The following is a 26,035-nucleotide window of genomic DNA, read 5'->3' as shown; positions in this document are numbered from 1 at the left end:
CTCATTTTGGCAATTGTTTTGGGCATCATGTACACAAATATGTCGTCGAATCATTGAACCTGTCAAAATTTTGAGTTAGTAAAATTAGTTTCTTTGCTCATTATGTTTTGTACTGTTGTCACATACGATTCTTCAAATGCTTCTTGATGCTTTTCGTTGGTTTTAATTTGAGTATGTTTAAACTTTTTCAGATATCAACAAATCTTGACCGCACAATTTCATCAATGTTGATTTGCATCTTGGATGTACACATGCTCACTACCTTGGAATTATCCTGTTTCAGATTTTTTCCCAATGGCCTGAAGCAATTATTATTCTTTCTTAATGAAATAAATATTTCCACAGTAAAATAAATTTTCCTCGTCCCGTATTGAAATGAAATAGTCCGAGTTGTTCTTTGGAAACCCTAAAATAAGGTATGTATTTCTTGCCGTGTGTGTGGTTTTCAAAGCTATAATCTTAATTAACATCTTTTTCCATTTTTTGAAACTTATTTAGATTGCTTTATAAAAGCTAATTTTCAATTCAGGGCCAGAAAAAAAAAAAAAAAACATTTTTGAGGTTCTTTGTTAATTATTTCTCAATTTTCTCATTCCTTCTTTTGCATTTTCAATTCTTTCTTCTTCTTACCCATTGCTGTTTTTAGCATATTTTTCAAACAAAACATCAAAAATCTTTTTATTACTGAAACAAAACTACTATTGAAAAATACTTGGGTTTTGAATGCATATTCTGTAGATAAAAGTAAAAAAATCCTTTTCAACTTCAAAATGTTTGTTAAAAAGTGCCCTTTTAATTGACATAAAATGCCCTGGTATCTGGAACCACTCTTCTCTTAGTTCAGTGTGGGGGAAAGCACTTAAGTTTAGTTTCAAATGGCATTTCATTATCTGAACCCATCAGATCAAGCTATCAGTTTTTGTAGTTGCCTTTAGTGTCTTGTTTCAATTTTCTAAGCTAAAATTTTTTGAATTCTATAAATATTGAATACTGTTTTATTTCTAGTTTTAAAATGGCTATAGCTAAACCTCTTGGGATGGAGTTTGACAACAGCTGGCCAGAAAGTGCTGAGTGTCTTACCCTTGACTTTGGACCTTTTGAAACGGCTCATCGATGGAGACGTATGCCTGAGTGTGATGAGTTTGTTGGGGCTAGGTGGGTAATTTAATAAAAGTGAATCTTGTGACAAATTTGTTTCATTCATAACTGCTAAGTTTATTAACCAAAGGAAAAAAATGATGAGTTAACAATTTTAAGATTTTAAACTAATTTATAAAATGTATCACAATTTTGAATTAAGTAAAAGAGAGAAACATACATTATTTTAAATCAGAGTTCTTTGATATAAGTGAGAAGATTAAACTGTAATGTCTTAGGTTTATTCTCCAAGATTTTTGATTAAAGATGCACCAAATACTTGGTTAAAACTCAAACCAAATATGCGGCTGAATGCCATATATTTGGTTAAAATTTTAAAACTGTAAAATTGGTAGTGAACATCAGTATTCAGAAGCAGGCAAAAACGTAACAGGCTGCAACCTAAAAATGCATAACACCTAATGTTCTTTCACTATAACTTACTGTTGTTAAACCTTGATTACAGTGATTAATTGTTTAACTGTTACGTTGATTAGTTTTTTTTTTAACAGTCTATATATATAATTCTCTTACGTGCCGGCAAATGAAGGGGTGAATTTCTAAACCTCTGTTGGCAACACTTCGCCGATAAATCATGTAAACAAACTTCTACGTTGTTTTGAAATCTTGAATCACAGAATACTCAACAAACTTTTTTTTTTTTGAGATGAGTTTGAGTCGGGCTGTGGCCCATTTCAACCTTAATCAGCAAAGAAAAGCTCAAAGAAGGCAGGAAACCGTTCTTGAATCCAATTTAAGACGAGCCATTTCCAGAGTTGTATTCTCTGATTCGCTGCCGATAATTTTTAGCGGCTGGGGAATTTTCAGTCAGCAGTTCCTTCAACAGATCAGGTGCGTCACACAATGCCGGTAACCGCACCTTTCCGTCATGGCAACATTTAGTATATTTATTTGCAGTATTACGCTCTTTCTGCCAATAAAGAGCACCACAAAATTCGCATTCTTCACACATTGCTCCACAATCATGTTCATCGGCAATGTTGTTTTGAACACGTAGGCGCTTTGAGCGTCGTCTATTCTCTGCTTCAGTACGACAGTTCAGTTCAAAATGAATAACCGAGAAAGAATTTACTTTATTCCTTTTATTCTCAGCTGAAAGGTTTCGCCAAATTTGTTTAGGGTTATAGTAGTTTTAGTATTGTGCAAGCAAAGTAGCCTTGGCGAGTTTTCGCGTTTTTAGTTAAACCATTTTTTGTTCGTGACGTGGCAAGGATTCAGAATAACAACAAGAAGGACAAACGTTTGAGAAAATATGTTTGGTGCTCTCTGAGCCTGTTTTTAGTCATGGCCAGCTCTATGTGGCATTATCAAGAACAAGATCTTTTGAAGCAGTGTCAGTTGTGGCTCCCAAACGGGACATTTTTAATTGTGTATATGAGGAAGTTTTCTCAGATTAGAATATATAAGAGTGTAAATATGTAAATATATAAGAGTGTAAATAATGTAAATACATCCCTCGGGGGAGCCTGTAACCCCTAGAGGGCGCGTCCCCAGGTGGCGGATAGGGGAATGCCTTCATTGGTTTTCCAATGGGTGGTAGAAGGGAAATAAAATACCTTCCGCGGACCAACAGGTAGAAGTGCAATCTCTCCAAAGCAATGACAGACACTTTTGTATCTATAATGGTAAAGTTGTGCACATTGCCAAGGCAGTCATCTTACATACAGCAAAGTTAAACTGTCGAAAATCTGGCTAAAGCAGACAAATTAACATTATGAACGTAATTTTCATATTGGTTAAATGGATGGTGACCTAAATGCAATTACCAACTTTAATTTTTACGGAAAATTTTAGCTAGGCTAATGTATTGGCATACAGCGAGCGAGCGAAGCGAGCATGGATCGCGAAGCGATCCACAGGGAACTGCGTAAGCAGTTCCGGGGGTTGGCGAGCGATAGCGAGCAGGGGGTGATAGCCCCCTAGTATTTAATATTTCTTATGATGTAAAACTTCAGCAGTTAAAATATTACAACATTTAAGAAGTCCAGGAGTTTCCTTTAGTATTACTAGATGTAACGTGCCAATGTCCATACTAAACATTTAAAGGAAGTCCTTTGAATACCCCCCTCCCTCCCCTCTGATATAAAATGATAATTTTTCTTTAATTAAAATGCTTACACACCCTTTTCAAAAAAAAAAAAACTGTTGTTTTATTTTTCCTGCCTTTGAAGGATTAGAATTCTCTCACGGCTCCCTAGTCAATCTGTATTGTGTATAAATATACCATGGACACTTTGTGGGGCCCCACACCTTTTTCTGTGACACCCGATTTGAGAACACCTGTTATACATTGTTTCTTAATATTTATGTGTTTCAACTTTTTATACAATGTTGGTGTGTAGCTGAAATATGCAAAACAAAAGTGATTTATTCTCTCCATGTAATTTTTTATTGCAATTATTTTATTTATTTACTAATTTATTAATTTATTTTTTAGGAGAAGTAAACATACCGTCATAGCCTATAAAGATGCTGTATTTGTTTTTGGTGGAGATAATGGGTTAGTTTTTGCATAACTGTCAATAATGATTTATGTGTGAGAGTTCCACAAAAACTTTGTTGTATTATGTGCCTCATTTCTGTTTTATTTCAGATATTTCTTTTGTGAGTAATTGATTTGGTAAAATTAACATGGATGAAAAAGGGAAAAAAAATTGTAATAATGAGCAGGCCTTAGCAATAACTTTAATTCATTGTTCCCATATTTACCTTAATTCACTGTATTGCATGCAAACTAGTGTTTCTTCCAGATATTTTTAAGAGGGTACTGTGCAATGCCCCCTTTCAGGCAACCTTCAATGAGCCCTGCCCTCTTTTTTTTTGAATTTCTCAATGTGTCCTCGACCCTTTAAAATTTATCAAAACTTTGTCTCAAAAGCAAATTTTCTTGCTCAAAAGTTAAAGCTTCACTTCAGCGTGGCTTTAAAATTGATTGGAAATTATTCTACAATGGTTTGTACTTTTTTACTACAAAATTATTTTGAAAAAGTTCTCTTGAAAGTGAAAGTGTGCCCTTTTATCAGGTAGCAGCCTGCCCCTATTTATATCTAGGGGAAGCGTTACACACATTGCTACAAATCAAAGACAAGCAAGTGACTGGATGACCGAGTGATTAAGGTGCTGAACTGCAGCTCCGGAGGTCAACAGTTCGAACCTCGGCTTTGACTTTCAGAATCTTTTTAATTTGAAGTGCTTTCTCAAAGTTCTGAGAAAGTGACCAAATATGTTATTTGTGAATAACCCTAATGTACATGTTTCTGGCAGACCCTTCTTTTTTGCAATCAAGAGGGGGCGGAGAGATAGACTCCCCCCTCTGTGGATTTTAATGACTTGATGTACTAATTGTGCATTTTTGTTTATGTTTTTCCTATAAAATGCATAAAATTCTCATCCCCCTCCCCCCAAACTTTGAAAGGACTGGTCTGGTCTCTGAAATATTCTTACTAAGTTCTTCTCAAAAGTTTGTCTTGCACAGAGGGAAGTCAGTTGCGATCTTGCCAGCCTGATCTCTCATCTGGTTGAAATAATTACTGTTTCCATTTCCTACATTGTTTTCCTTTAAGGGACAATGTTAAGGGTTTATTGCTATTGCTTGCAGTTTTTATTTATCATGCTATTGGCCTGTTTCCTTTATGTTTTGAGTTAAATAATAATTTTTAAAAAAAGGTACAGTGAAACTTTATTTATCCCAACTAAATGGGAACAAAGCTAAACTGGAGAACCGAAAATGCGTATAATCTGAGTCATATGGATGATAAATAAAATAAGTCTTTAATTAGGCAGACTTACCAATTATTTTATTAAAAAAATTCTAACAAAATTACATTAAATCTTTTATGAGACATTTATGAATATAAAAAATTTTCACATTTCATAACAATAAGTCGGTCTTCAGTTTCAAACATGAGTATGGTTTGAATGAAGCTTATCTATATACGCATAAACATTTTTAAAAAGGTCTACAAATAAGATCCAGATCTACAAGCATTTCTTCTGTATCAAGATAGTTGCAAGATTATATAATAACAGGGTTCGTACGCTCCGGGAAAACCGGGAATTGTCAGGGAAAATGACACTGTCAAAAATGTCAGGGAGTTTTCAAATTTTGTCCTCCAAAAATTTTTTTTCCATTTTTTCCCAAGGAATTAAGTACCATGAGATCTAGTCTTCGTTTTTATTGTGATTTCACGAAAAAAATTGTAAATTTTTATCTAAACCGACGCTGGCACTTAAAAACTGCGATCGAAAAATGAACGTTTTTTTTTTCACAACGAAACATGCGCCAAAAGAGCGAAGATTTTCTTGCATGGATTCAGTGAGGGGAACGCATTTCTTTCTACTGCCTAAAGTTTTAAATGGGTTGCCACAACATTCTGTTCAGTTCAGGGCTCGTACGCTCCGGGAAAATTTGGAATTATCAGGGAAAATGACATAGTCAAAAATGTCAGGGAATTTTCCAAATATGTCCCCAAAATTTTTCTTTTCCCAATTTTTTCCCAGGGAATTTTGTTTTATGAGATCCAATCTTCATTTTCATCGATGTATTTAAAAAAAAATTGTAACAATTTTAAAGCAATGAAAAAAGTGGCGATCCAAAAAATCTTCAGCAGCCGCTATTTTTGGCTCTCAGTAGTTCCCAAAGAAAAAAAAAATCAGGTGAACAGCAATTATGCACAAACTCAACAGGAGAGAAGACAATTTACTGCTTCGGAAGCACAACCTGTAGATGGGAGGGTCGATCGGGGAAAATCGTTTTTTTTTTTTTTTGATCGGAAAATCATTTCAGCTACGTGTGAAACGTAGTCGCCATCTTTGGTCATTCACAAGATGGAAGTAGATACGATCCTAAAATGCCTAAGTTTCTAAAAACAAAGCAGAACTGGATGTTTTCTTTAATTGAAAACTGATGAAAATAAAAAAAAATGGTCTGCAAATTGTTTTTCTATTATTATTTAAAATAGTTTTCTTGAGAAATGAAAATTTTTGTTCTTAAAACTTAATCTTATCCTCACTGCCTCGGACGCAAATGTGATAAAAACTTTTCAATGAATTTTAGTTTCATGAAGATTTATTATTTTTTAATTTTCTTCATGCGACAAATTAAAAAAGTTATTTCTTACTATTTTTGGGTATAGCCGCCATATTTGGTCATTCCCAAGATGGAAGTACACAAGACTTTTTAAGTGCCTAAGTTCCCGAAAACGGCATTGGATGTTAATTTCAATGCAAATTATTGAAAACAACACAAATTGTGCTTTTTTTTCCGGATAATTTGTAATTATTTTCTGGAAAAATGCAAAATTTAATCTTCATAACATTTTTTTGTTTTAATTGATTTAGACTCTTATGTGCTAAATACTGACTATTTTGCTTTTATTGTAGTTTTTTAAGGATTATTAATTATTTATTACTACTTTTATACTACAAATCCAAAAATCTATTTATTATTTTAAAATTTTCACTTTGTCGCCATATTTGATCGTTTGCACAATGGAAGTAGACTTAAACTTCCAGAAACAGAATTGGATGTTTATATCAATGTGTAATATTGAAAATAACATTAAATGTGCAAAAATTTATGAATTTTTAAAAAGTAACTATTACTTTCTGGAAAAGAAAATTTGAAATTTTAATGTAAGCGTCCTTTAATATGTGAAAAAAAAAAAAAAAGATTATTGGCATTGGCCTATGATCGGCGGATGTTGATTTTTGTTACTATGCATTACATGGTATGCCAATTGATGCAACAAGTTGATCATATTTATACTGAAATTTAGCTTTGCATTTTGCTCAATATGTTTTGTGTAACCTACTTATAAGAAATTAAAATGTATTGTAAACCAAAAGCGGATGCTAAAAGGTTGCTGCAGGACTACAGCAAAACGCTATAATATTACGCGTGACATCAAAGAAACGCTAAAATAAGTTGAAAGTACTCTGTTTTCAACAAATAGTAAACAAATTAAAACAATTTAGAATAAAATGGGAACTGATGTGATATACCCCACTCTTGGCGACTTTTTCCTGTTGGCGCCAAGAAAGCGTCGCCAAGAAAACGATGTATGACGACATATGTCATACATCGTTCTTAGCGATGCTTTTTTAGCGCCAACAGGAAAAAATCAGATAAAAAAACATGATCAAAGCACTTCAGAACACAATATATATAAAAACAACATAAAAGCACAACAAAAAACATCACGAATATGTGCTTTAAAAATGTACAGGGCCGGGGTTTTTTGTAAACATATTAAAATACAATGAAATAAATTATTGTATTAATTACAAGTCGAAATTAATGCATTAATTTTTTTTTCATCATTTCTCCGGGATACGAGCCCTCGGTCTCATAGTACTTTCGTAATGAGACCTCGGCTCGCCGGCCCTGCCTCGGTCTCAGTACGAAAGTACTATGAGACCTCTGGCTCGCCAGGACCTCGCTCCGCTCGGTCCGTTATCCCTCCGACTGTTAATATACATTACAGTCGGAGTATGGTCACAGTTATGTATATTTTCATGGAGACACCCAAGGGTGGCTCCTTCCGTTCAGTGTACAATAATGACACAGTTTTAAGTGTGAAATATGCACCATTATTGTGCAGATTTATTAATAAAATTCAGCATTTTTAAGAGTACAACCGAAAGAACTTTCAATTGTTAACATAAAATTCAGTACCTAAAGGAGGCACGTTAATAGAATGTCTAAATAATTCGTGGCACCGATAAGAATTAACTTTTAGAACAAAATAACCATACTATTTCTGTAAAATTAATTTACATACAGTAAAAATAAAGTTAAAAACTACAAGAACCCCTCAAGGATTTGTAAAAACAAAGAATTTTGGAAGTGAGAGGTTTAACTTTTAATTAACCTTCAAGTTTAAAGAAACTGGCATTTTCTAATGTTTTTACTTCAAAACACAACTACTGAATTTAAGCTAACACAAAATAAGCATTCCTGTAAGGTATATCGCACGAAACAACACCACGTATCTCTTCTGCGTGAAACCCAAACAACCCAAGTAAACAAGTTTGAACAGATCTGTAAGATTGCCTTCGGGTTGCTAAACACAGGTTAGTTTGGCCAGGGATGCCATGCATAAAAAATTATCGCCTCATTGGCGAGAAAAATATTTTAATTTTGTGCAAAAAAATCGAATGTCGCCAAATGGGGGGCATATCACATCTGTACCATAAAATGTTTAAAAAAAAACTTAAAATTTTGACAGAGAAAACAAAGGGGAAAAAAATCCAAGATTTTTTTTTTTTTAATCTAAGGGGAGAAATTTCAGTTCTTCTGCATTCCTACTTTAAACAATTTTAATTATTTTGAAAATATTACTATTTAAACTTAAATTTTGAATGAAGAGAGTAACCTGGAATTTTCTAAAAAATAACCTGGAAAACCTGGAAAAGTCAGGGAACTTTTTTTTAACCAAAAGTGTATGAACCCTGAATAATCAAAACCACATTAATTTAATGCAACACTATTTTGCTCATAAATTACTGTAGTATAGTTCATAATTTTTATCTCAATGAATTTTGCTAAAAAGTATTTTTATTTATTTATTTTCATGCTTCAAAAATTTAATGCTTTGCTTTTGCAGGAAACATATGTTGAATGACCTCTTAAGATTTGATGTGAAAGATAATTCTTGGGGAAGGTAAGCTATATTACGTTTTACTTAAACTTGGAAATCAAAAAGATTCTCAGTTCGAAGTTTCAATTCTGTACTTCAGAGCCAGAAGGACGCAAGTCCAAAAATTGCAATTTTCTGTTTATTGGTGCATTATAAGTAGAAGCCTATTCCACATCGAGCCATGTGTGCGCAATTCTTTAAAAAAAAAAAAAAAAAACTCTCAATTTTTTAGCAGGTTTAAAAGAGCCCATCCTTTGCATGGGCAAGAAAAAAGTTTTGCCTCTCTACGGTAAAATTATCATAATGTTGCTTACATTCCTCTGTCTCTGAGGTACAGAATTGATGCTTGCAATGAATTTTTTTTAAGGTGTGTGGTAAAAAACTCAAAAGTTCACTGGTTTTCACTGCTATAATATGAACTGTTAATACAACTCCAAAAATTACGTAAAAATTTAAAAAATAATAAAAATAATATTTGCAATATGTTCAGTAAGTTACCACGATAGCCTTTTGCAATATGCTTTAAGGTTTGACCATTTGCTCCATGTAACTTTTTGTCCATTGTTCTGAAACAATCCTTTCATAACTTTTAGTTTGTGATACTGTAGCCTCTACTTATTTAAATCACAGTTAATTTTATTACTCACTAAATCATGTATAAATTGTTCAATCATCTCAATAGATTTTTACAATGAAATAAATAATCTCTTTTTTGTAGACGATAATAGAACAATGCACAAATTTGCAGACACATGTTTCCTGGTTACATAGAGCCCCTTTATCAATGCAAAAGATAGAAATGGAGAAAAGATACGTGACAAAAGCTACCTTTTGCTAGATATTTTTTCATTCAATAAATTATCTTCTTTTGCATTAAAAAAGGGGTTCCTTGTGAACCCGAAACTCAAGTCTGAAGTTTCCTGCACATTTGTGCAGTTTAATATTTCATTATTATCTAACTTTTCAGCACAAAGGCATTTACTGATTTTGTGTGTGTGTGGGGGGGGGGGTACTTAGTGTGCAGTGCATCCTGTAGAAAATGAAGTTAAGAGAAGAATCCATAAAGCAATGTACAGAAGATTTTACAGTTGGAATTGCGGAAGATTATGCACAATGCATGATAAACCGTAAAAACTTCCGTAACTTTAATGTAAGCAGAATCCGAAATTTACAGGGCAATTATAGAGTAAGAAAATATACTTCATGTACCCGACTACTCTGAAATGAAATAGAAAGGATATCTCAAAATGGGTTCTTTATAGATTTAAAGACTGAGAATCAGTGTTCGCGCTCAACTATCCGTAACTTGGGTCCCAAGGACCCATTAATGAAATAGATTTGGGTCCTTTGGCGGAAAAAATGAGTCCCTTAAATTTTAAACAGAAAATCTTAGCACATAATTGAATAATATACAACTATTTATACTTAGGGAAAAGAAACTATCCACATAGTTATTTAAAAAAGGTATGAAATAAACTAAATTGGTTAATTTTGCCCTTTTTTTCTGTGATTATCATATGTTCAAATAATACACTTGCAAGATTTAGTTATTTGAGAAACTATTTAGTCAGTTACAAAGAGGTAAACTCAAAATTTACTTTCAAGTTGGATTTTACCATGAAATAAAAAATAAATGCCTTTGATTGATCAAGCAGAAAGCACTTCCTTAACCTTTGCTTTCATGAACATTTTTCTAGGTGAAAAAAAGCAACTAGCCCCCCCCCCCCCCTCCATCAATTATCAATGGCAATTTCTTAGAAATAGAAAAAAATCGCAAGCGAATTAACACAACGCAAAAATCGCGATCGCAAAAACGAAACATTTTCTCACATGAGTATGAAAATTGCTCATTTGCAATCTTAAATTGGAAAATTTGACTTCATTGTGACTCTTTTAAAATATCTGTGTTGGCTTTGGTGCTACTTTTAAAATTTCGCCATTTTCAAAATGGCGCGATCGATTAATACGTGACTTTTGCAAGTCCAAATAAAAATAGCCCCTCAGAAATAGGTGAATTACTAGAAAATGAACAAGGTTAAAGTGCTTTTGTATGAAATTCATATTCATAAGTAATTTAACAAGAAAAATGTTAAGTTCAGAACTTTGTGTTTTGCGCGATCGGGAAAATGTTCGCCATTTTTTTTTCACCCATCCTTTTATTGAGGATGCAAGATAATAATTTTCAAAAGTAATTCTGGTTAGGTGAATGCAAAATAGATAAGCTTTTACTACTCAGTTGTCCTGTATCAATCCTGAAGATTGCATTGAAACCACTCTTAATTTTGATCTTTATTGTTGTTTTCAGGAATTTCCCCAAGATAAAAGTTGAGGGAGAACTTATTCTTAGAATACAGTACAATGGGCTATTTATGAACTTCCAATATTTTGCTCCTTGAGCTCTGCCCAGGAGGTCACTGTAAGCTCCAGTCTTATCACTAAAATTGCATTGACTGGTCAACAGTAGGGGTGTGTTTGAATAGCTGATACAGAGATAGGGTCATTTTAATCCTTTTCTGTTGATTCTTCTGGTCATTGAAGCTTAAAAGCATTCACTAGATAGATCTTCAGCATTTTCCACAATTTTTTTTCTGGTTTTTATCTTTTGGGTGTTCTGGGTCCCTAGGACCCGAATTTTCGCGGAAGTTGCGTCCCTTTCCCGCGAATTTGCGTAAAAAACCCGCTATAGCGCGTAAACGCGAACCCTGGAGAATAAATAAGATTTTGAAAAGCAGCTCAGCTTTTCTCTGAAGAATTCTAAACAATATCATGGGTCTATGAAAAAAGATACATTAAACTTGAGAAAGTTTTAAAAACCAGAGACTGTGCTGGTTCTTTTAAAAATAAATGTTTTGATGTAAAGGTGACTTATTTTTACTTTCTTCTATATCTAATATATAGAAGAAAGTATTGGATTCGTGCAAATTTTCGAATTTCGAATTTTGACGGATTCGAACGTTTTGAGGTGTGCTGAGTTCATTTCGACTATTTTTGGAAAATGTCTGTCTGTGTGTGTGTGTGTATGTATGTATGTGTGTGTGTATGTATGTGTGTCACGTCTGTGTGTGACCAGTTTTTTGTGGCCGCTCTACAGCAAAAAACTACCGCATGAAATCGAACGAAATTTGGTACACATATGTGCCCGTATGTGAACTTGTGCTCATTAGTTTTTGGCGCGAATTCCTCCAAGGGCGGTGGAGCAATGGGACGTTTTTTGAGTTACGCGTGCTTGCTATTCCTCAGGAAGTAACTGGCGGAATCAAACAAAATTTGGTCCATATGTTGCCATTAACAGGAGCAGGTGCTGATTCAATTTTGGTGTCAATAACTCAAAGGGGGGTTGAGCTATAGAACGTTTTTTGTCGTCAATTGTGACTGCTGTATCTCAAGAAATAACGAACGGAATCAAACAAAATTTTTTTGACAAGTAGCCCTTAGTGGGTATAAGAGCTGATTTTATTTTGGTGTCAACAGCTAAAAAGGGGGTAGCGCAATCGCCCGTTCTTTTTTTCCATTGTGAGTGCCCTATCTCAAGAAGTAATGCTGCGTTCTGGTTGAAATTTGGAATATATGTGAATCCATACGTAAACAGGCTTTGGTTCAATTTTGACTCCAATCGCTCCAAGAGGTGTTGATTTTTTTTTTTTTTTTTTTGCGAATAAAAATAGTTTTATTAATGCAACAATAAGAAAGATAAATCGTAATAGATTGTCGTCTGCGTATTTCTCGTGATTTTAATTGTATGGAAATGATCGGAAATATTATCTCAATGATTTAAAATTTTTAACTGTTGCCACTAATGTTTGTTAATAAATAAAATATTTGTAATTAATTCAAGTAAGGCTTTTAAAGTAACTTTCAATTTTCGCTCTTTGTTTTGTTTTTACAATAATTCAGACATTGGGATGGTCGTCAAGTTTTTGCATGTGTAATTCTGTTTCTGTTAGGAATATTGCTTCCTCGTCAAGCATGGGGAGGGATCAGAAAAAGGAAAAATATAGAAGAAAGTTTCGTGATGGCCACAACATACTAGTTTCAAGTTTTGTTTTCTGAAATAAAAACACTATTTCATGTTTCTATCTTAAATTTATCAGAATGTGTATGTATACTGTTGTCACTTGCTTAATGTTAAGAAATTTTTTAAAATTTAATTAAACAAAATCTTCTCTGTGCTTAGATTATCAAAAAAAAAAAGAAAAGAAAAAAAAGGAGTATATACATGTATGTAAAGACCCATCAATTATTTCCTGTATCTGTAACAAAGAATTCATATTTTCTACAACCATTTCATGTTAGATTCTTTTCTTCCAGAGCTTTTACTACTGGAGCTCCTCCAGCACCCAGATATCATCACTCTGCTGTGATTCATGAAAACAGCATGTTTGTTTTTGGTAAATATTTCCTTTTTTTTCCTTCATTAATTTTTCATTTTTCTCATTCCATTTAGGTTTTTATGTGCAAATAATAGTCTAATTTAAAATTAAGTAGCCTTAATTTCATAGACAACTGGCAATATTTGACTCACCATTTTGAAATGGGGTCATTTTGTTATTGCAATAATTAGAATCCGGGTCAACGAGTGCCAAGGCAGGCAACTTGTCAGTTTGGTCACTTCCCCCCTCCTCTCATAAAAATTATAAGACTTACACTATTCTGATTCTGATCCGGGCCCCAAGTCTCCAACTGGGCTGACGTGTCCTCTTGTCGGTCTTGTTTTGAATTAGATTTATTTTGAAGCTGGAACCAGAGTCATCTTTGGAAGGGGAGGGGGCGTGCAATTGCTGACTTTCTAAAATGTTTCCTTTTTTGACAAATTTTAAAACAATAGAGTCATTCCATTCCAAATCAGGCTGGCAGGTATGAAAAGTGTCATACGAGCATCACCTATTTTTTTTGAAAAAAATACAGTAGTTACAACTAAGGTACGTATGAACTATCCCAAAAGGATTTTGCAAGAAAATTTTTTTTTCTTCAGTTACAGCCTATTAAAATTCTGCACAAAATCCGCCATTTTGGAAAAACCGGCAAAAACACTCCATTTGAAATGGACACTATTTCAAAAGTATTTAACCTATTCGAATAATTATTTTTTCTAAAAATAAATAAGGACCCATATATCCTCTAGACATCGTTTTTGAAAGTTTAGTTAGGTTTTTTGATAAAGAAAAAAATTCATTTTTGCCGCCAAAAAACTGCATTTTTACCAATTTTATGATTTTTTTTCTCCATGAAAAATTTTTTTTTTACTAAACGGAGATGGCGGTCTAAAGCCCTTATATGATAGTTTCATAACATATTTTATTAGAATCCTTGGATGCATACAGCCTCGTAAATAAAATTTGAAATTTTGAAAATTTTCAAAAATTAGCGATTTTTTAAGTGATTTTACTCAAAAAACCCATTTTTTAAAAATCTAAAAATTGGCTCATTTGAACCCCATATAATGCTTAACTAGTGGATAGACACTGCATCGGGTATTTTTTCCCATAAAATGTTTTATGATTTTTTGAAAGTGACCTTATCGCCCATGGCATGCATGTAAAATAAAAATGTCTCATAATTTCAGTCACTGAAAATCTGATTATATTAATGCCTAATAGCTACAAAAACGGTGCACTTTATCAGGAACAACTAAAATCTTACTGACTTTTAATAATATATCAGTAACAAACTGCTTTTGATGATCCAGTCAATTCGTCTTTTTGTAAGACTCTGTGTGTAGCCTATAGATAGAAGAGCCTTTGGTGATTATATTAATGACTAGCTATGATAATGATGTACTTTATCAGTAACAGTTAAAATCTTTCCTTTTTTTTAAATAAATATTAGTTTATTTTGTCTCCAAAGCTATGCATTCACCGTTACTTTCATATGCAGCAACAAATCATATTTTTTCTCTTTCAATAGTCATTCTCTTCAACTCAATTACATGACAGGGGAAATCATCAAAGGGAAGAACAATACAATGCATTTAAAACGATTAATTTTAATTTCGTGAATTGGTTGTCATTGGCGGATGTTGTCACATAATTTTTGGATCCTACCTCGTATGATTACTTTTATATGTAAGAATATTTATACTAAATTCAAACCGCAAAACTCACTCGTAGTTTAAGAATTTAAAAAGCCCACCTGTTTTATGAGAGAAGTAATCAATTGAACATGGTTGTAAGTTGAGGTAACTAAACAGATCTCACCAACGGTGACTATTATAGCCAGGGATCCAATTTCTAACAAAAGAAGTGCAGGATCCCTATAGTCTTCAGAACTTGTTTTAATGCTTAAGTGGCCTGAATTCGGTCAAAAATACAAAAATTCGAGTAAAACAAATAAGGAAGTATGGGAGCTCAGCTCCCATAACAATTAGGCGCTGATCAACAGAAAAATATATTTATATAACGAAATACAAAAAGGCGAATTGACTGGGTCAACAGATATTTTGAAAAAAACTGCTGGGTTTTATTCAGAATGGCATAGGAATGATGTGAAAAAAAATTGGACTTCATATTCGAATTCAGTTTTGCGTTATTTTGGTTTTACTACAAAATTTCAAGGTGTACGAACGCTTTTGTGAGCCACTGAATTAGTCATTAATATAATCACCAAAGGCTCTTCTATCTAAAGCCTACACACAGAGTCTTACAAAAAGACGAATTGACTGGGTCATCAAAAGCGGTTTGATATTGCTATATTACTAAAAGTCAGTAAAATTTTATTTGTTGCTGATAAAGTGCAACATCATTGTAGCTATTAGGCATTAATCCATTAATATAATCAGATTTTCAGTGACTGAAATTATTAGAAATTTTTATTTTACATGCATGCCATGGGCGATAAGGTCACTTTCAAAAAATCATAAAACATTTTATGGGAAAAAATACTGGATGCGGTGTCTATCCACTTCTTAAGCATTAATATGGGGTTCAAATGAGCCAATTTTTAGATTTTTAAAAAATGGGTTTTTTGAGTAAAATCACCTCAAAAATCGCTAATTTTTGAAAATTTTCAAAATTTCAAATTTTATTTCCGAGGCTGTATGCATCCAAGGATTCTAATAAAATATGTTATGAAACTATTATGTAAGGGCTTTAGACTGCCATCTCCGTTTAGTAAAAAAAAAACTTTTTTTTCATGGAGAAAAAAAATCTTAAAATCGGTAAAAATGCAGTTTTTTCGCGGCAAAAATGAATTTTTTTCTTTATCAAACAAAACCTAATTAAACTTTCAAAAATAATGTCTAGAGGATATATGGGTCCTTATTTATTTTTAGAAAAAAAGAATTATTTGAATAGGTTAAATACTTTTAAAATAGTGTCCATTTCAAATGGAGTGTTTTGCCGTTTTTTTCCAAAATGGCGGATTTTGTGCAGAATTTTAATAGGCTGTAACTGAAGAAAAAAGAATTTCTTGCAAAATCCTTTTGGGATATTTCATATGTCCCTTAGTTGTAACTACTGTAATTTTTTCAAAAAATCGGTGATGGTCATGTGACAGACCCTGCCTGATCTGAAATGGAATGGCTCAATACTGTAATATTGATTTTATTTATTTATTTTATTTTATTTTATTTTTTTTTTCAGTTTTTACTGAATTATTACAATGTTTCAAATCATGATTATAGATGCTCCAAATTCCCCAGCCTCTTCAAGACTGTTCTGGTGAAGTATCAAGTCAATCTGAACAGTTGTTTTTAAATTCATGCATTTTGAAACCAAACAAGGGGCCTGCACTGAAATTTTGGGATCTGTCACAAATGAATTTTACTGCCCCCCTCCGTATTGTCTACCCCTACACCTTTACATATATTTCACCTCCAGTATAAAATCTCAGTTGCCCTTCAGACTCGGGCCCAGGCCAACAGGTGTCCCTTCTGTACCCCTCTCTCCCCCTTTGCATGCCCCTTATTATAACTACCCTGTATAAATACGAGGTAAAATTTGCTGACTCGAAATATTTGTCAGTGTAGATAGCTGCATACTCTCCTTACTTAGAAAATTTTCTCTGACTATTCAAGAACATAAGTCTTTCAATAATAACAGAATTTTATTTTTCTTCAGAATGTCTTTTCATTTTCCCTTGTCCTTTAAATTGAAATAATATTTTTTCAAGATAACTCAACTGTAAAATAAGTTTCATAAAAAGGGGAGTTAATATGTACTGCTTTATAACATCTTTCACTGTCTCTTCTTAAATTTTTACTTTCTTCAATTATGGAATTGAGAAGCTAAGAGATTTAAGTGAACTTTCTTAAGTTTGGAGAAAAACGCATTTGAAGTTCAGATCCTAGGTAGCCTTTCATTGATTTTTTTTCTAAATCATGCCGTAAAGCAGAACCTACAAGGGCTACTAGTACTATTACATCTTTTGCTCCAAGACAGATGAGATGTCTATTTATTTTTATGAGCACTTTCAGTAAATTTAAAAGTAAAGTACATTGCATTATTTGTAAGAAATTCCATGTACAGTAAAACCTTTCCTAATGGACACCCCTCAAATGTGGACACTCCTCTTATGCGGACATTTTTCAATACCCCCGATTCCAAGACAAGTAACATTATTAAACCCCTATCCTGCGGACAAAAAAAATTTGTCCCGTTAGTGCTCGCATTTGAGGGATTTTACTGTATTTCAATTTGTAAATATATGAATTGTCTTTCAATGCTTTTAAAGTTGCTTTATTTTTGTTTAAACTTTTTCTAGAATTTTTTTCAAAACTTTGCTTTATTATTGCTGACCGAAATTAATGCAGCAGCACACTGTATATGTGCAGCATTTCCTCTCTCTCTTTTTTTTTTGCTTATTTATTTTGTTTATTACTGACTGTAACTATAAAGATTTTCCCTTGTATTTTCAGGAGGATATACTGGTGATATTCATTCAAATTCCAATCTTACAAATAAAAATGATCTTTTTGAGTATAAGTTTACATCTGGTCAATGGGTTGAATGGAAATTTGAAGGAAAGTAAGTTTACAGTAAACTTACTATTACAGTATATGAGTAAATTACTCATATTTTCAATGTATATTTAGCTTTTGTGATGCGTGTTAGAGTTTTCTTTTGTTACCTTCTTAGACTTGTAAAAAAGAAATAATTGATGTTTAATTTTTAGAGTCCTAGCATAGAAATATAATGCTGTTGTAAAATTAAGAGAAAATGAAAGGAAAGTTCTGTTCATTTACCATGTAAAAATGTCAAAAGTTCTAAGCTACACCTGTAATAAAGAGTGGTACTGAAGCAAAAAAGAGAGGAAAACTGAATAATTTTAAATTTAACTAATAAGACAGATATCTTGGAAAACTGTTGTTTAATTAACTAAAATAATACTTTTAGAAGTGAAATTGATTGGAACATAAACAAAGTAATGTGTAATAACTTTGCAGAGTTGCCAATTGCTCCGCATTTTATGGAGTTGCTCCGCAAAAATGGTCCAACTCCGCGACTCCACAAAGAAGTTATTTTTCTCTGCATCTTCCGGCCGAACATTTTAAAGCTTATATTTTGCTCTTTTTGTGTCAAACATGTTAATATGGAAATTAAAGAGGCTTATACTCTAAAAGATTGAAGCTGGTTTTTTTTTTTTTTTTTTTTTGGAATTTAAGAATAACTATTTCTATACTAGTGCTTAAAATTATTATTAAAGCTCTAAAACAATTTTAATTTAGTGGTTTTAGTTACCGTTTTATTGATTTTTATGCAAAATACTGAACTGCTCCGCAAAATTTCAAATTGCTCCTCAAAATCTCCGCAGATGCTCCTCAAATTGTTCCTCCAAGGTTGGAACCCTGACTTTGTAAAATCACTATTATCATTTTAAGGTTCTCCCCTCACAAAAAATTGACATTTTTTCATTCATACATTTTAGAGGCACATTAGTCTCTCCTCCGCTTCAAGATTTGAATTTTAGCCTTTAGCATCTGTTTTGATTTTTCATATATCTTCTGTTTTAAAGAGTTGTTCGAATAAAGGGCAAGTTGTTTTTTAAGTATCATTATTTTTGAAATAATAATAATAATAATGGGAGGAGCTATTGTTAATTTGAAGCAAATTTATTTAGATCTACAATTTTTACCACTTTAGGGTAAGTATATTTGCATTTACACATCATTACAAGTAGTAATTGATAGAAGTATTTCATTTTTATGAATAATTTTTAGAACTGAGGAAGTGAGAAGCAAAGGGATGTAAGTGGACATTTTTAAGTTTTCAGTAAAATACATTTAAAGGTAAGGTCCTAGATAGGCTTTCATTGCAAAGTTTTTGTAAATCAAGCTGTATAGCCACACCTACCAGAGCTACGAATACTATCGCTTGCCCCAAGACAGAGGAGGGGTTCACCTACCATTTGTACTGGTTTGTATCTCCAAATTTTATTTTTCTCACTTATATTCCTTTGCTTCTTATTGCCTTAATGGTTTACTTTTAGTTACTTTCACCCCTGTTTTAAAAATTATTCAAAAATGAATTAAGTATTTGATACTGTTGCCAATTCCATGCAAAGAAAACTTCTTTTAGGAGACCTGTACCTAGATCTGCTCATGGTGCTGCTGTTTATGATGGAAAATTATGGATTTTTGCAGGGTATGATGGCAATGCTAGATTAAATGATATGTGGACCATATCTTTACTTGGTGACTCTCGAGTCTGGGAAGAAGTAAGTAATTGTCTAATTTAAATAACTACTCTTCCATAATACATAATTGCTTTTGCCCTTTATTATTATTATTAATGATATTTGTAATACAATTGTTTTTTCGTTTAAAAGTAGTTAAATAATGATTTATTTGAACTGTTGTCCTCTACTTTAATATGAAATGAGATTATTTCTTTCATATTTCGTGGCTGATAATGATAATATGTGTGTTTAAAGGAAGTATTTTTAAGTATCATTTGCTTCAGCTATGCTGAAAAGTAATGCATCAAACAAAAAAAATGATATTTAATTCCTTGTTTTGATGTAACATACGCTATTAAATTATTCTAATTGCTAACCCCTCCCCTCATGCATTCGCTGAAGAAAAGTTTCTTTGTTGTGTATATTTCTATAAAATCCTTCTATTTTTTATCATTTCTTTTGTTCAACATCATTTTTCATGCAATGCTTGATTTAAATATCTACCTTTTTTTAATAATAATGTTATTGCCAGCTTTAAAAATAAGAACAGTTTCGGTCAATTCGAAAGGAAATAATGTTAATGTTGATAGCGGAAACCAGAATCAATGATAGCAAGAATTAAAAGAGGAATTGCGATGCTACTTGAAAAGTGTTTAAAACCATTGCAGAAACAACCCTGTTTAAAAAATTAAAATAAATTTAAAAAAAAAAACTAAAAAGCAAATAAAATAAATTTGAGTTTTTGTTCACTTTAGAAGAAAACTATGAATTTATTCAAACATTTCAGAGTCAGACTTTGATTTTGAATTGTCATTCGAATTGCACGAGTAATCTACTTTTGGGCTAAGAGATTCTTCACTTTTAAATAGTTGTTCTTTTCTCTTCTTTCTTTTTTTTCTGATACATTTCAAATGAGCTAAGCTACTTTATAACACTTGTTCCTCACAAACTTTTCCACCATACTAGTAAACTCATGCTCTCTTCTATAATCTTATGCTGAACAATCGTATAATGTGTTCAGCTGAACACTGTCTAATTTCAAATGCTTCTGTCCTTCATAAACAAAAGGTAAACCATCAAGATAGGTTGAATTGTTTTTTTTCCAATGTTACATCCAATGATGTATTTCTTTACGTCATTAGATTGAATCACCAATATTTTTTTAGACTGCAAGTGAGTGGATTCACAATTTATTATTTAATAATTTCATCAACTTTTTCAATAAAAATGGCATAATTTGTATACTACATAAGTATATATCAATTTTTACACATTTTGTTTCATTATTATTTATTCACCTTTTACTTTTTTCCCAAAATGCCCAGTTTTCGGATATTTACCCAGGTCTAGGGTGATTACCCAAAAAATATTTACCTACCCAATGGGTATTTACCTGATCCACATCACTGATTGTCTGTACAGTTTTTTAATTTTGTTAAAATATTTTTCCTTTTGTAACTGTGTTCATGAATAATACTAGAAAAATGCTTTGTATCAAAAGATAAATATAAAAAATATTCAGTGTAAGTAAAACACAAATTTTCATAACAGCAAGGCTAAAATTAAGCCAGTTCATCAGTGTAGAAATGCTCAACACACAACAGCCAAGACACATAGTATGTGTTCCAACCAAATCAGAATATAAGTGGTTCTTTTAATATGTTTAACACAGAGCAAGAGACAAAAGTGACCAATCAGTTGCCAAAGAAAAGGGAAAACAAAACACTAACAGAAACTCAGTTATAGTCAGAGCCTTCCGAAGAGCTGACGGCGCCCTGGGCAAAAGTTTCCTGCCAGAAAAATCAAGTTAGTTGTAACATCAGTGCATAATACATACTTCATTTTTTTTTTAAATATTAATAAACAGAATAATCAGAGGGCTGTGCATAATACAAAATAAAATACAAGCAATGAATCTGTTTCTAGTATTTGTCAAACATTAATGCCCCAAAATCTTTTCAAAAAATGGAAATGTTAAAAATCAAAATATTAATCTAGTAAAATGTTATCCCACTAGATAAAAAACAAACAATTAAAACTGAATTGGTTATTCATATTAATCAAATTAAGAACACAAATGAATAATTTGCTGGTTATAAATAGAAAATGTAATTATCAAAGTAAATTACATCAAAATTAAATTTCGATCTGGGCTCATCCAATGATTATTTTCAAGAGTTATTTGGTTTTACTTGTACCAACTTACTACCAGATTTCATATCTTATATCTTTAAACGAGCAATTCTTGTAGGTATGTATATATTTCGTATCTCGGAAACGACTCTAACGATTTGGATGAAATTTTGGATTTAATTGTAGTTTAGCATACTAAGTTCATTTACATCAGCATTTTTACAGAAAAAACGCTATTTTTTACAAAAACGAGTTTTTTAATATAAAGTCTAATTGAGTTAAGCCTTGAAGTAAACTGTGAATTGACGCATTAGGCAGACGATTTGCAACCATAACAATGTAATTTTGTCTCTTCTCGCTTTAAAATTTTAAACTTGTTTAGGGTTGCCAGGTTTGGCTGATATTGGGCACTTTGGCTAATTTCAAACACATTTGGCTGAAAATGAATTCAAAAGCATTATGTAAGTTAATGTAAGGCTTTTTTCTTTTTTAAGTGAAACTATTGCTTGACCGTCCTATTTTATTTATTTATTTTCTTTTTACACTTCAAATAGTTTAACATGTTTTTTAAATTTTGCATCTAAATTTTATTTTGAAGAAACGTATGTCTTGAGACTATTTATGTTTTGTTAAGACAGTTATCATTTGATGGAATAGGTTTGTGGATCAACAGTTTTGATGGACATCAAAACTGTTGTATGTAGCATTTTCTGGCGTAAAGTGACCAACTACACTAAAAGTACTTGTTCAAAAGGAAAATTTCGATTGGGATAAAATCGTGAAACGCAAAACCGATTTCACCATAGCAAAACTGGCTCCAAGGTCAAAATATTTTAATTACTGACAAGAAAAATTGTATAGTAGAAACAAATGTAACAGATAGTTTAAAGCAAAATGTTGATTTATTTACATTCAGAATTTTCTTTGTTTGGTACTTTAGTGTTATAAGAAGGTCGAGTACTTAATATTTTGTTAAGGTGAAGCTTTTCAAGTAGATTTGGAAAAGTATTGAACCTTAAAAAAACATGAGTTGACAAAAAATAATTCTTTTAAAGCCGAGCGAGGCTCGGTCGTCCAGGTACTCTATACTAATACAGTGAAACCTCAATAAGTAGTCGACCGGTTAAGTGGTCACTCCGTTTAAGTGGTTGTTTTTCTTTGGTCCCGAAAAAGGTCTCATTCACAGTAATGTAAAATGATCCTCCTTTACTGGTCACCAAATTTAATTTTACCCGGTTAACTAGTCACTCAAAATTTTTTTTCTAAAATTCCTTTTCCTTATCGGATCTTAGAACATAGTGTCAGACTTAGTTGAAAGGTTGTTTAATAGTCATTTTTCCTTGAAATCTCGATCCTCTATTCTGGTCATTCAGAGCATACTTCTTGCTGTGACTCTGCCGAGTGCCAAGAGTATGAATGAAACTCCTTTCAGGAAGACATACAAAATCTAATGCCCAGAGAAAGTTAGTCAGTATTTAACATCCGTTCAAGGAACTACAAACACAGAATTTAAAGCTTGATGTATGTTAGAAGAGATCATTCTTTTCCGTAAGCAACAACTTCATGAGTTAACATTGAAGGATTGTATTAATGTACTGTAACTACATTAAAATAAGTTGTTGTTATTTAGTAATAAGAGAAAATGAAACAAAGTAACTATCATTAGTATTTTTCCTCCTTTTTAATATTTCTACTAATTTATAGACATTGATTACATAAGCTATTGTTTTTTTCACAGAATTCTACTGCTATTCATGAATATTTGTAAGGCTTTTTTTTTCTTCCTTAATTTCCCACTCCACATAAGTAGTCACTCTGCATAAGTGGTGAAAAATTTTGGATCCCTTGAGTGACGACTTAACGAGGTTTTACTGTATTATAAAGAGAGAGGGCGGATTTTTGTGTGTTTATATGTTCGAGGTAATCTCCAGAACCGCTGCACCTATTTGAAAAATTCCTTCACTATATGAAAGGTGCTTTCTTACTGAGTAACATAGGCTATAATTCGAAAAAAAATCCAATAAATACAGTGGCTCCCAAAAGTGTTCGTACACTTTGAACTTTTTTAGTAAAACCAAATAACGCGAAACTGAATTCGAAAATGAAGTCCAATATTTTTTTTACATCATTCCTCTGTCATTCTAAATAAAATCCTGTAGTTTTTAAAAAATATTGACGGATCTTCTTTTTGAAATGAGTCAAAAAATGAAAAGACAGAGAAATAATACGCCACAAAAGTCATCATACCTCAAACATTTTCGAATGTATTCATGATTAAAACTATCATATGTCGCTTTTTTTTGTTATTTTTGCATTGTGTTGACCCTTAAAAGTCATTTGGCTTGAAATTTTTGTTTATTTATTCTTTATTATTGTGCTTATTACTTTAAAATGGCTGGTATTTGTAAAAAACCACAAACACCATTCGAAATTTGAATTTTTTCCCCACAGTAGCGCTAAATTGGTTTGAAATGCCTCTAAATTAGTTATTTTATTCCATTTTATAGTAAAGTGCTTGATAAAATGCTTTAAAGAAAAGAATCGGACCGAAAATAAGGTAAGAAAAGGTCAACCAGCAAAGTTGACAAAGCGTGATCGGAGATTTACAGTTAAAAAATTTATGAAAAATACACATTTGAGTGCTGTAAAAGTTTCTGCAGAGTTAAATGAAAATTTTTACATTTAATTTTCCCCTAAAATTGTTCGTCAAGTTCTCTGATTAGCTGGATTAAATGGGACCTCTTCCTGCAGAAATTTTCTTGGCTGCGCGAAAAACAGAAAGCTTATGCTTTTCGTCTCAAAATCAATGATAAATAAGCTCAAAACGTTTTGGAATTACGTCTTACTTTCAGATAAAAATAAATTTGACATTTTTGGTTAAATTATTGTATAATTTTAAGTAGAAGAAAAAATTAGGAACTTAATCTTAAGAACTTAGACCAGTTAATCAGGACGGTGAAGGTGTTCTTCTGTGAGGGTGCATATCAGCATTAGGACTTGGTAGTTTGGAATTTTTTGATGAAATAACGAATAATGCTCTTCGTTTAAATGTTTTAAAAACCAATTTTAAACTCTTAGCCAAAAATTTGGTTATCGGAAATAACTTTGTTTTTATCAAGATAACACAAAGAAGCACACGGTTTTCAACGTTTGCGTCGAGTGCTTCAAAAATTGTCCTAAAGTTTAGAAAATATCCCTTCAATCTCCAGATTTGAACTTAATGTTCCATATTTAGAGCTATCTGGAGGCTAGATTACGAAAATACGACTTTGAAACGAAAATAGAGCTTGAAACAGTAAGACTCGAAGTGTGGTTGAGCACTTACTCAGAAATTACGCAAAAAAAAAAAGGTGTTTTAAAGGTGTTGTTGATACTGCATGATATTCTACTAAATAATAACTTAATACAGGGTGGCGACAGATCAGGGAAATCAGGGAGATCAGGGAAAAGTCAGGGAACTTTATTAATCAGGGAAAAGTCAGGGAAATAACAGGGAATTTTGAAAAAATAACAAAAAATCAGGAAAAATTGATTTTATGAAGAAAAAAAAATTTTTTTTTTGCTTTACAAAATTAAGTATCCTAATTCCCTACGCATTTTCCGCCAATTATCTGTTCAAAAAAAAATAAATAAATAAAAATAAATAAATAAAATTAATGAGGTGCGATTATACACTGCCGCACATTTTTGCATCTTTTTTCCTCAACGTCAAGGTATTGAATCTTACTTATTAGCCATGAGATGAACTTCCTAAGTATGCTTCTGTGTTTGTTAGGCTGTTTATTTTACCAAGCTTGAAATTTCCTTTCATGCTTTCAATGCGATGTAAAATAAACAACCACACAGGCAAAGATTAAAAGTGATTAGCGTACTGTAATCACGATTTCAAAAAGAAATCTTTGGTTTTTGAATTAATACTGATAAAAGCTTAAAAGTTATTACTTCTTCGCGTTTTTAATTTAATTGCTAAAATTGAACTTTCAATAAAATCTTTGTTTTTTGCCGTTATACTATTTGCTGTCGCCGCAGATTATAGAGGTTTTCTTTTCTTCAGACTTGAATAATTCTTTTATTTTATAACCAAGTTGTACTCTTCTTTTATATATTTTGAAATTAACTAATTGCTTTTCTTTTTCTTGCATTTCAAAGTTGTTTGTTATAAAAGCAATCTAAGATTTTTTTCGTTACATACTGAAATCATTTGAAATAGAGTTAACCTGTGTACTTAAGTAAATATCTTTATTTTTTTATTGTTAAAATGCTGTGTACATTCATTAAAACCTATGTTCTTGATTAGAGAAAAGCTCCCTATGAATGGATGTCAAAAGATTTCATTTGTTTTGCATAAATATGTCAATTAGTTATATAAGAATAACTACATTACTTCTGTTATTTCACTATTACTTATTATTCTTGCAACAATTATTATGCTGTTTAAAAATTTAGTTCAAAATAATTTCAATTACTTTTTAGTTCTACCATAAATACACATA

At 31.9% G+C, this 26,035-nt stretch overlaps 1 protein-coding gene across 1 annotated transcript; it reads left to right on the top strand.

Moving 5' to 3' along the window:
* LOC129216474 (leucine-zipper-like transcriptional regulator 1) lies at positions 1 to 22,962 on the top strand. Its single transcript, XM_054850689.1, has 9 exons — positions 1 to 74; positions 192 to 416; positions 1,006 to 1,155; positions 3,596 to 3,658; positions 8,766 to 8,822; positions 13,107 to 13,186; positions 17,650 to 17,758; positions 19,310 to 19,448; positions 22,873 to 22,962. Exons 3-9 carry the CDS (start codon positions 1,013 to 1,015, stop codon positions 22,960 to 22,962), a joined length of 681 nt encoding a protein of 226 aa, XP_054706664.1. The 5' UTR covers positions 1 to 74; positions 192 to 416; positions 1,006 to 1,012.
* The last annotated feature ends 3,073 nt before the right edge of the window (positions 22,963 to 26,035 follow it).

Source organism: Uloborus diversus, chromosome 2, assembly GCF_026930045.1.
Source record: "Uloborus diversus isolate 005 chromosome 2, Udiv.v.3.1, whole genome shotgun sequence".
Classification (NCBI taxonomy): domain Eukaryota; kingdom Metazoa; phylum Arthropoda; class Arachnida; order Araneae; family Uloboridae; genus Uloborus; species Uloborus diversus.
Note: the sequence above shows the minus strand (reverse complement) of the source record. Positions and strands in the feature narration are given on the sequence as shown.